Genomic DNA, 12554 nt, shown 5'->3' on the forward strand with positions numbered 1-12554 from the left:
CATACATACTCAACCAAAGTGGCCATACCTACTAGTTGTATCGAATTCACAGATATTCACACCAATGTGCACGCCTACAAATAGTTCGGTTCAGTTTCTTGTGGCGGCTTACCGTGTGAAGTCTGCCCGGGCATGCTTCATGCCGCTTCTTTTGTGACATTTCGTCTGGTTCCCATATTAGGTCGGTTTACAAGCGTAATCAACTATTGAGGTTGGGCTCACTCACTTATGAGATCATAGCCGAAGCAGGGTTAAGCCTACCTAATTTACAAACAGTACCTGACCGGGTTGTACTCAAACGGTCGGGTCGCGCCTTCCCCAGACTGACAGGTCGGATCGTATTGTATAATACGGGAAGGAGCGAGAGGCAGGGACAATCGAGCAGTGATCTACACTAGCAACACGGTCCTTATAATAAATGGGTTCGGTCAATCTGAGCAAAGTCTCGTGTCTGTCTGTATGGCTTTGTGGCCAAGTTTAGGTAGGTAGGTAGGTAGGTAGGTAGGTAGGTAGGTAGGTAGGCAGGTAGGTAGGTAGGTAGGTAGGTAGGTAGGTAGATAGGTAGGTAGTGTACGGTGTCTCGCAGTACAGGTAGATTCATAACACTCCAAACTAACGACCTTACTTCTAAAGGAATGAGTGTTCACAAACACCTTAGATACCTAGGCAAAGACAACGACAAGTACCATGGAGTGCATACCCGTTGGGTTATTAGCTTATATAGAATCTAGCAGTGACGCATCATTACTAGAGTCACTTCGTTGTCAAGTGGGATGGAACCGAAGTTGAAAAAAAAAACCGTTCAGAATTCCCTTTATTGTTCTCATTCAAAAGAACGACTTAGCTAGCTAGCTACTAAGTAGTAAGCTGATAGATAGATAGGACAGACGGTCTCTTTGCCTCCCCTCCTATCTAGTCTGGTCCATAATCCTGAAATATGTGCTCCCCCTATTGCTTGCTTCTTTTCCTCCCGTCTCTCCCGTCCTCCCTTGAAGCCAGCCAGCCACCGCGCATTGGCTATCCTTCCCCTCTTCCTCTTCCTCTTCCTCTTCCTCTTCCTCTTCCTCTTTGAGCCATTCTTGCTCTTCGATCTTGCGTGTGCGTGCCGTGCGTGTAGATAGATAGTTGACTAAGGAAACAAAGAAAAAAACTCAATTGAAAACACAAAAACGCCCGCACACCCCATCGGAAAACTAACTAACTCCGCGCATTCTTTCCCCATTTTTGCTGGAAAGAGGGGGGCATAACTAACTGAGACAGGAAAGCAGATAACGCGCGAGACAAGCAAACGCAAACGCAAAAGCAGAAAGACAGACAAGACAAAACAGGCTGAAACAACAACACAAACATCAAAAGCCAAACGGAAAAACACAAAAGACCGAGACCGAAAATTTGTTCTTTGAGAGACAATCTGGGTGATGATGGGGATAGACTAAGTACTAGAGTTTAGTTCTCTGGTATGATTGACTTGACTGATTGTATTGCGTGATGTGGATGGATGATTGATATCCTCGACGACTGATGAAAGACGGCAGAGAGGAAAACCAGACCATGTACAAGAGAGTTGTTGGGAATTAAGATAAGATGGTATTATAACCGGGTGGGGTTTTGTTTGTTTGGGTGTTCGCCTTTGGTCCTTCCTTTTCCACTTTGAACCCCAATGTTTCTTCCAAATTCTTCCTACTCCATTCCCGCTCTCCCTTTCTCCGACTCTCTTTGCTTGCCGCCTTGAAACTTCTCTCTCTCTCACTCTCTCCGTCAATGATCGATTCCCTTTTGTCGAATGGTCTTTCCTTTTCCAGGAAGTTCGACTTTTGCTCCCGACTTGGCACGACGGGTGGGAATGATCCTGATCTTCGTTCGGGTTGTCGTCAAGACAAAACTATAGGAGTTCCCTCCCTTGTTCTGTAATTCTCCGTCCACCGTTGTAAACCCTTGCTCTCCCTTTTGCCGGAATAACCGTCGCCGTGGTCGAGAAGCTCCATTTTTGTTAGGTCACGTTGCTGACCATTGTTGTCCCTTGGTATGGGGACTGAAGGTCGGATACAAGGCTAAAGATCGGGAGCACGCTGACAGCAACGAGCAGTCTGGAGCAGGAAGTGCTTTGAAATAAAAACTGAGGACAAAGGAAACTAATGAGGGAACACTGCCAAAAGTAGCAGTCAAATCAAGCAGGTTTGGGGGTATGTGCATGTGCGCGTGGTGGGTGTGATGTGAATGCAAATGCAGAATCGAATGTGCCAGACTTGAGTATATAGAAAAAAGGAGCTCGTTTCGTCATTATTCAGGGTAGTGCTCGGGGACTACCAGAAGCCAATGATAGCAGAGTCACGGCTTGATTGCGGCGGACGACGATATAAAAGACCAAAGGTCGTGTTGGTGATCGATGGGTTTGATAGGTGTCGGTTGACTAAGGAGTCGAGTATGGATGATGCCAGGTTCTGGAGCCTAACGCTCACATCACGATACAGCATCCGCATCCTCCTTTTTCCTTCTTCGCAGGCGGATCCTCGGGAGGCTCCGGTAGCCTGATCACCTGCGACGCGTGAGGAGGCTGTGGGGGGTTCTTCGGGCTGGGGACCTTGGTCAAAGCCGGCTTGTCCGCGATCTTGGGCATCGTCGAGTAAGAGTTGGTACGTCCAACGGGAGCCGGGCTCCGGGGGCTTTGAAGGCTGTGAAGACTCGGGGGAGGCGGACTCTGAGGACACTGAGGCTCGGCGGGTTTCAGTGGCCAATCTGCCTGCGGCTGTTCCTTTTCGTTTTCCTTCTCTGTTTCTTTCTCGTTCTCGTTGGCATCCTCGTTCTTGATCTCCACCGGTTCATGTTCGGGCGCAACAATAGGATGCTCAGGTGGCTCGAGGAAGCCTTCGTCCGTGAGTGGCCTAAACTCCTTGTCGTAGACGTTGCCAACCTTGCCCTCCCGCTCCCACTTCTCCTGTTGTAACCGCTTGGCCACTGTTGGTAGCAGTTGTTCCTCAGGCGGCAGACGGGGGTCGGGGCGAAATGCCGAAACCATCCAGGGCGGTTCACCTTCCATTGGCCTGTGCGTTGTGGGCGAGAGCTCTCGGTCACCGGAACGCGTCGTTGGGCGAGCACCGGTTGACTCCTTGTTGGATGCACCTCGTGTTCGCGGTCGCACAGTTGTGGTAGTAGCAGCCTTGCCGGAAACCTTCTTGGTTCCCGCAGCCGGTTTGCTCTTGATGGGAGAGGTGTCGGCCCGCTTCGCTATAGGCCGGGCATCGGGTCCATTGGCCGCCTTGGTTAGGGCGTTCCCTGTACTGCCGCTCCGACCTCGAGTTTTCGGAATGGCGATCTTCTCCTTGTCCTCCTCAGGACTGCTGTCCCGTTTCCGCGCGAAGGCAGCAACCTTCTCGTCAGTGGGCGTTGTTGGGTAGGCCTTGGTTCTCGGCACGGGTATCCGGGATGTTACTTTAGCACCGGGGTTCGACGTGGAATAACTAGAATCAGCGTGCTCAGCACCATCATCGGCTCGCTTGTCCCAGTCCTGCGTGGCTGACGAGTTCTTTCTCGACCTCGAACCGATGTGCTCACCGCCACCAATGGATCTAGCCTGACCGCTAAGCTTATCTTGGCTTTGATCCCTCTTCAGACGGTTCCCGCTCTTCGACCGTGCCCTATTGTCTCTTGCTCCCGGCAAGACAAATCCGGCAGCCTGTAGTTCCTCGTTCTCAATCTGGACGAGCTTGTCACGGTGAATCCATTTGCTCTCGTCGGTTTCCGGGTCGAACAAACTGTCGGCGGGACTCCCGCCATCCTTGGCGCTTCGAGGCTTCAAGTCCTTGTGATGCGACGGCACGAGGTAGCCGGCGTCGGTATTTGTAAACCTGGCATCGTCGGCTACGTCCCCGTTATAGTGATCGTGTGCGAGCGAGTCCATGGGTGGTGTGTTGTTGGTGGCGAGCAGAGTCGAATTCCTCTTTTGAGAAGCTAGGACAGGGCGGCCAAAGGGGTAGCCGTTCTCATTGTTGATGGAAGACCTCTTGGGATTGACGGGCTTCTAGAAGCGGAAGGAAAGGAGGATGTTAGTGAATGGATGGATGGACGGAAATGGATGATGGAAATGCGATGGAAGCGGTGATGGCGATGGAGATGGCGATGGCAATGAGCAATGGCGTCAGTGGATGCCTCCTTCTTTGCTAGACCTGAGCAGGCACCAGGGCAGGGTGTGGACACGGGGAGAGAAGAGATGGAAAGAATGGATGGATGGATGGGGCGAGATGCACACAGGCAGCCTCGATGCACAGGAGCACGACGACGGAAGGCCTCAGGCGCGTGGTGGTGTTTTCCCGGGGCCAGGAGTAAATAAGGAAACTGGGAGGTAAAACGAGATGCGGGGAACAGGGGATATTGCGTGTAATCTCCCGAATTACCAAGATATCATGATGGACTCATGGGACTTCGTAGACTCACCTCCGAATGGACGGGCACCGACACGCTGTCCCACGAAGTATACTTGTTGCTGTTGCCGTGGGATGTGGCTGGCGGCGTCGTCAAGGCAGTTGCAGTCCGGGAAACGGTAGCCATCATGCTAATATCATCTGCAGCGCCTATAGACGCCGCGGCCGCTCTCCCGGTTGGAGTCGAGGCGGGCGAGGGCTATGTATTGTATTTGCAGAATTTGACGTCGTCGGGGGGGGGAGACGACAAAGTGGATCAGAGAACGGGCTCGATGTGTGTCTCTGTGCTCTTTTTTGCTGTTTGGCTGACGTGGGAGGAGAGACGGGGTCAGGAGGACGTGAAGCGGGAGGTTGGTGTTCAAAAAGCGACGAGGGTCGGTGGCAGTTGACGGGGGGTGCAAGTGCTGTAGTGTAGTGTAGTCGACGGGGGCAGCGACCGACGGGGGCGGAGAGTCTCAATTCGGAATCGGCATCGACGATAAAACGGGGCAAGCGGATTTGTTTGACGAGCAAAAAAAAAACAACTGCAACTCCAATCCCTGGACCGGGTTGTAGTGTATACGTACGGGTGGCGCCAACCGCAGTTCCAGTAAACAATTGCCTGTTCCTACTGGATAATAGATTACACCTGCGACGGCGAAGGTTGATTAGTGCGCGTCTTCGTTGGCCTTTTGTCGCAGGTTGGTGGCCTCGTTGACGTTGACTTGTCCCTTCTTTGGACGGCGGCGGTCAGCGGTCAGTGGGTGGATTGGATGGTGTTGTACTAGGTGGATGGACGATGAATGGATCTTTTTTGCCTCCTTTTGAATGGCCGGGTCTCGGAGCCTCTCGTGCACCTTGGGAACCTTGGCAACTCGAGAGCAACTGAAAAGCGATGCCGTGCAAAAGCGGTGCAAGGGGTGACAGCAAGCGTGCGTCAGCCGTATGTGATGTCCATGTACCAAGGGTCCTTTTTGGGGTGAATCCGTGAATGAGCAATGAGAGTCAGCAATATAAAAATGGGCCTATGCAGGCACGGCAGCTTTCAGCTTTTTATGTTTGGGCGTTCTTTCGTTTCGTGCCATTCAAGCACAACCGTGACAGGTGAAAACGTGGTTACCCGACCGTTTGGTTCCTTGTTTGGTCGGTCCATACAGTTTGTTTCTTCTCACGCTTCATGTTCCTGTCGGTGCGGTCACTGTGGATTGTGAAGAAAGTGGAATGCATGCCATTTGTCTGATCTAAAAAGTACGGGGTAAGAACAAAAAATGGGGCTACCTCTACAGCTCGACAAGTATTTATTCAGAGAACTGTCGAGACTGTGACCTTATCACCACTTGCCGTCGCCATTATTGGCTGCTACCGTCTCGTAGGAATCTTATACGTGGATTGCAGGTTTGGAACACACAACTTAAAGTTTGCTCATTGTCCCGTCGTCAAAATGTTTAATTGGAATGCCTGCCTATCGGGAAATCCATGAGGAGACCTGGAAGCGAGTCGAAGAGAGCAAACGCTGATCCCGAGCGGACAATCCCACCCTGCTCTGCTTGCCTCTTTCTAGCAAGATGAGATGCATGTCCACCCATCATCTTTCTTCTTTGCTGCGCCCATCCTCCTCCTGCCTTGTCCTTGAGACATTCAGCTTCCATCTCTTGTTCCTCCAGATTCTTCCCGTGTCGCTCAAATTTCAAGGCGGGAATGGCGGCCCTCTTCAGTCCTCCCTCACTTCATTCTTCCCCCTTTTGAGACCTTTGGCACCTTTGACACAATCTAAAAGCGTGACGAGCTTTCACTAGTTCGCACCAGAACAAAAACCTGGGACCAGGGTGAGGCTTCCATTGCGCCTGTGATAATTACAAGTTGCCATCCAATGGTAAGCTAAAAACGCGGAACCATCATGGTCGCGAGCTGGAACCATCCAGCGAGGCGGATGCTACCCCGTTGAAATTAGCGCTATGCGATGGCCTTTTGATTGGTCGACGAATGTCATTGCTACGCCGTCATCCTCTGTTTGGTAGGTGAGTTTATTGCAGTGTATGGATTGAGCCAGCTTTTGCTCAAGGCTGCCTGCATTCTGTTAGTGCACTATCAGTCAAGCCGGCCGATTCTCAAGGGCAGCCGAAATACCGGAGAGTGAGTTCCGGGCCGGTGCTGTTGCGGGTCCCTCCGTTGCAGTATACCGCCGCATCTTGGATGGGCTCGGATGCCGTGATACTCAATACTACCGCCCGGCCATTACGGCACGGGTCAAGGATCGAATCGGCGGAGCTACCCGCTCGGTCATGGCCGCCGCGGCGTCCCCGAATTAGATGAAAGAAAGTGGTTTGCTGCGAACCATCACTTAGGTTGGGCTTTCTTTGTCACCACTGCGATGGCCTCGGCCCTGCGTACCTATAGAGTCAACCAACTGAACTGACGGGTAACTCTGGCATCGTAACAGGAACGACCAATTGGCCAGGACTTGGTGTCACTTCCTGCTGCAGGGTCCTCGAGCCAAGATGCACGCAAAGCACGCTGCAAAGGTACCTTCTATACGCAAGTGTTAGTGCTTGCTGCCAAGATATATCATTAAATGTTAAGACGGGCATATGGAAGTTGCTGTAAAATGCTTCTCACAAGGGTTGTTATCTAGGTCCCAGCTTTTTCTCCCAATTACCTGTTTTGGCAGGTGCTGCGCCTGATACGAGCTATCGTACGGACGTAATACTAATGTTACTTGTAATTTCCATATCCCGTACGCAACGCGCTTAGGTAGGAACCGTAGCGGTACGTGAGCGTTTGTATAGCGGTTGTGTACGCTTCTGGAGCCGCATGTTAGCTGGTATTTTAGCGACAATATTGGTATCGACGTATAAATAGTAAATTTGATATTGAAAATCTAAAATTTTATTAATATAATAAGGATAATTAAATAAATTTTACGTTGAAGTTTTAAATATTTAAATTAGGATTTGAAAAACTTTATATTAAGTATTACAAAATAGAATATTAAATTTTAGTTTCGTATATAAAGAGCGCTATTTAATAATTGGAATAACTATAAAAAAAGTTTTATTTTTGAAAAGATCATTACTAAATATCATTTCTTTTTCTTATTTTCTAGGTACCGCTTTTGAAACTCTTAGATAAGTATTAGTAATATTCTAATATGAGTTCAATAATATTATTGAAAGAAAGAATTTTTGAGAAAGGAAGTTAGATTAATGATTTTCTAATTAGTATTAATTGATATTTAGAGAGAATAAAATTATTCTAATTTAATGAAGACTTATTTAAATTTTGGAAGAAGTAACGGCATAACCTTTTTAAATAATTCTCTTTTTACTTTATTCTTTACCAATACTTTTACATTTATTTTTACATTTATTTTTACTTTTAATTTTACATTTATTTTTACATTTATTTTTACATTTATTTTTACATTTATTGTTATATTTATTTTTGCTTTTATTTTTACTTCTATTTTTACTTTTATTTTTAGTTTTACTATTATTCTTACTTTTACTCGTATTAATATATTTCGTAGTATTTTTGATAATAATTTATTCGCTAGTTTATTTAACTTTAAAATCATTAGAGTTATTAATATTATACTCTTTTAGTAAAAGTTGATAAAAGTTCTTATTTAGCGAATTTCCATTTAAAAATCTATAATATTACTTAGCAAAGGAGACGTTCGACCATATTGTCTTGAAATGCAGAAAAGCGGAAGACACATAGTTTTGGGGAAACCCAACGTGGCCGATAAACATTAAACAACTCCATAACAAACTCGAGACAGTGGCGGGGGCGGAACAAGTCCTTCGCTAGGCTTTGCGACTGGGATGACTGCAGGAGTACAAGCTGGCAGTGAAGATCGAACAAGCGAAGGAAGCAGAAGAGCTACTAAGGAATTCAGATTAATCTTTGATTCTGGAGAGCGGGAGTACAGTCGGGGGACCACGCAGCGGAATCAAAGATCAGGCCTCGGGAATGAAGATGAGGTCATGTCGAGAGGAATATTAAACATCGAAGGCAGGGCGTCGACACGGCGCCGTTGCAATAGAGAAACGGAAGGTTTTCATCCGGCTACAGTACGGTTTTTCCCACCGACTAAGAACGGAAGCAGTACCGCATACCCACTGGGTAGACTATGTAAGTAGTTTAGCGTAATAAGACAATATATATATAATATTACTATTTATAGTATTCAAGATAGTTTGGGTGATTATAGTAATTTAAGTAAGGGAGGGCAAATAAGTACTAATATAGCTAGCAATTTTTTCTAAAGTTTTGACTTACCGAATACGCAAAATGAACTTTTTGTCCTCCATAATTTCAACTTTAATATCCTTCTTAATTATAAACTAAACAGAAAAACTAAAAGTTTAATCATTATTAAATATTGAAAATATAAAGAAGTTTACATTTAAATAATCAAAAGGGGCGGCAGCGGTTTACTTTTCCGCTTTTTTAGCAGCTGAGATAACTCTTATAATATTAGAGTATTCCTTTACAAGTATAATAAAGCGCTTAGCACACGGTTTTTTATTAGCATTCTTCTTCTACTAAGTACCGAACTTATTATAAATAGCTTCGGGAATTGAGAGAAAATCAAAATTAACGAACAATTAAAGGTTAGATTAAAGTTTCTTATATATTTCTTACCAGAACGTAGAATCTATAGTAGTTACTTTTAGTATATTTAGTACAACCGAATTCTCTACTACTTTAGTTGTATTAGTCTTGACTAGTGAATTTTTTTTAATTTTAGTAATAAAGAGAGAGTAAAGAATTTGTTTTTCCATACTTGTAGTTAGCTTTTATTTACTACTAGAATATAGAAGTATAGTAGAAAAAATATTAAGAAACAGATTTTATAGCTTTCTTAGTAGAATTGGAAGTAGTAGCTTTGTTTTTATATTCATTATTATCAATAATAATTTATTAATTAAAAGGTATAAAGCCTTTAATTCATTTAGTAATAGACTTACTAGCATAGCGTAAATTGGATAATATAATTCCAAACAGTTGGTAATTGTTGCATACTAAATAATTACAAATTTATTAATTTAAACTCACATTTAGAATTAAATCGCCGTTGGAATGAAAAAAATAGATATATACCGTAGAAGTGTAGTATGAAAGGAGTAAGAATTTATTAAATACGTAAAGATTATTAGTAAAAATTTCGCAAATGATAGAGGGAAGAAGATGTATAAGAGTAGTAATAATATATAAAGGAGGAGAAAAGAAAGGAGAAGAGGAATTGCGACAAAAAATAGTACGAAGGAGAAGTAATTTCCTAATTAAAATCCGTTTGATATTAATTTTATTTTGAAATTACTACATTACGAATATTTTATTGGTCTTATACACGCTAATTATTTACATAGTCTACCCAGTGGGTATGCGGTGCTGGTTCCGTTCTTAGTCGATAGGCGTTACGAATATATCTATTTCTTTTACTATATCAAATATTATTCTATACATAAATTTAGCAGTAGGATTTTACATTAGAAATTTTCTTTTTATTACTTAAACAAAATATTCAGCGGAGGGATTACCTAGTACTACTACTAGATAAAATACCAATAAAAAATAGCTGAAAGCTATACTTTTAGTAATATTGAATTATATATTTTAATATATACTTTATAAACTTATACAATTAAACACATAGTTACTATTAATACTTTTATCATTGAATTTTTAGTTTGATTGTATACAATTATTTGCAATTAGCTTTTAAATATTAGAGCACTATTAATTGATAACTTCTTATATATAGTACTTTCCCGCTGCGAGGTTATAACTTTATAGTACCTTTATTATTCTCCGAGTAAACTAGCTCTAGGAGATAGTATATAAAGTATATTTTTACAGTATATTGAAGGGGAGAGCGTTAGAAAATTCAATAAAATCTTTAAATGGTTTAAATTGAATATAATATTAAATTATATACTACGAGATAATAAATAATATACTACGTATATCCTGATTACACTCTATCCTACGAATTTAAATCTTCTCCCGTAGCTTTCAATTGCTACTACTGTAAATTTTTCAGTTTAATAATAAATATATTATTTATACCTTCTTCTACTTTATTAATAGATATTTGAAATTAATAATCTGTTTTTCTACTATACTTCCGCAAATTATTACCAAATCTCTAATTCAATAAATATTTGCACTCAACCATTTACTAATCTTTCGAATCTTTAGCTTTTACTTTAATAGTATAACAACAATAGTATTAAATGGATTATTAAATGGTATTTCAATCTTTTTATAAATTTCAAAGATATTTTCTAGTTAGAACTTAATTCATTAAATGAAATATATGAGAAGTGATGAATCGAATATAAAATAATAACATTGAATATAAGTAGATCAAACCTATTACGCTATAAACAATTTACATCTATATAGGATTATACTGACAAGTAAGTTATTCCTTTATATTTAATTATTATTAATATTTCATAATAATTTATAATTTAATTTAGAATAATCGCAATCTTGGGATTCGTTGTTAATAAGTTTAAAAAGAGTAGTTTTATTGATATTATAATTGTAATGTCTTGATTTAATATCCTAAATAGTATTAAAAACGTAAAGAGTTTACATTTTATTATTTCCTTTACATACTATTTCCTCGCTAAGTATTTTAGTATAATCTTTTTTAAATTTCTTCGAGTAAATATATTATTCTTTTACTTTGTAAATCTTTTCGAAAACTATTATTTGTATACGAATTTTCCGCTTATTCTTTAAACGGTAATAATCTTCTAACTCATTCATAATAGTAATAAAATTGCCTTTTAAATTATAAAACTTTGCTATATCCGATTTTGTAGCGTTTTTATTTTTGGGGTAACTATGTTAAGCCTTAATTGTATTCGTAGTATTAATTTACTAAAGTAGAAAAATCTTGTATCCAAATTAATAAGCCTAATACTTAGTTTTTAATTTCTAATTCTCTTTAATATAAGTTATTTATTAACGTGTGGCTAGTACTGTGCCTTGTAACTGCCTTGTACTACTTTGTAGTATAGAAAGCTAATTGAACTATTCCTTTTACGGAATCAGTCCACTCAGCCTTCGCAGAACGTACTGGAATACAGAGGTTTTGCTACTGTATTCTGGGATTCTCTAACTTGTTTAGCATTCCTTCTAGGCTAATTTGTCATCATGGAATGTACCAGAAGCTCATAGATTCAGTTCATTCCTTTCATGATATAGTGCTCCTACAAGCACTCCTATCAACTTACAGAAGCTCCTACACTCTGGAAGGTTCTAGATACTTAACGTTTGTGTATATAACGACCTCTTCTCTCCTTTAGTTAGTCACTCCTTAAGCAAGCAAGCAAGCACAATCAAAGCAATATAATACAGTCTACTCTTATAGTGCAGAGTTCATCATAATAGTTGTTTCTCACAGTGCAGAGTCCACTGTGCTCTTTCTACTAAGCCTTATAGTTCTATCTACTGGATGTTGTGTGTCCGCTCACTGGCGATGTGTTACGAACTTAAGAGAACACACGGGCCAACCAGGGCGCTGGTAGCACAACTAACCCAGAAGGGCTAGACTGTGCAACCCCAAGGACGGAAAGGCTCACGATCCGCCAAAAAGTGAGCCCGCGAACCCATCACCACACACTAGGGGTTTACGGTTGCGTAAACATCTGGAAACAAATATCTCGCAGAGGGCGAGGAGGTATAAAGGGACGACTGGAGAACTCAGATTGTCAGATAGTTTGACAGTAGTCAATAGATCATCATCACCGAGACCAGTATTACGAATACACTTGTTGTGAACCTTTTAGCTTCACCGAACAGCACTGATAGTTATTATCTTCCGCTATCCTACTTAGGGAGATAAGACTGTCGTTCGTCACACGATGTCCTGCTCACCGTGAGCACTCTACATGCGCTCTCTGGTCCAGTTCTTGTCTTAGGTTACATGGTTCTTATGACAGGCTAGGGTGCATATGCCCAGACGGCCAAACCTACAAAAGATAGGACGATGTTCTGCTTGCAAGTCAGAACTTGGAATGCACACTATATAGCCAATGTCAACCTGTGACAGTCCTAATTGTGAGCGGGGGTGCCACATCCCGACAGCCTGGTTGGTCTATGTACTTGCTCAAGTTCGTAACACTTGAGTATCGA

The 12554-nt window shown here is 42.4% G+C and overlaps 1 protein-coding gene across 1 annotated transcript; it reads right to left on the reverse strand.

The window, feature by feature from the left end:
- Positions 1 to 803: 803 nt before the first annotated feature.
- Positions 804 to 4921, reverse strand: SMAC4_02538 (uncharacterized protein). Its single transcript, XM_003352055.2, has 2 exons — positions 4432 to 4921; positions 804 to 4018 (listed from the first exon to the last, which is right to left on the reverse strand). The coding sequence occupies exons 1-2, from the start codon at positions 4546 to 4548 to the stop codon at positions 2456 to 2458; spliced, it is 1680 nt and encodes a 559-aa protein (XP_003352103.1). The 5' UTR covers positions 4549 to 4921; the 3' UTR covers positions 804 to 2455.
- Positions 4922 to 12554: the final 7633 nt, after the last annotated feature.

The sequence above is a fragment of the Sordaria macrospora genome, chromosome 2 (assembly GCF_033870435.1).
Source record: "Sordaria macrospora chromosome 2, complete sequence".
Classification (NCBI taxonomy): domain Eukaryota; kingdom Fungi; phylum Ascomycota; class Sordariomycetes; order Sordariales; family Sordariaceae; genus Sordaria; species Sordaria macrospora.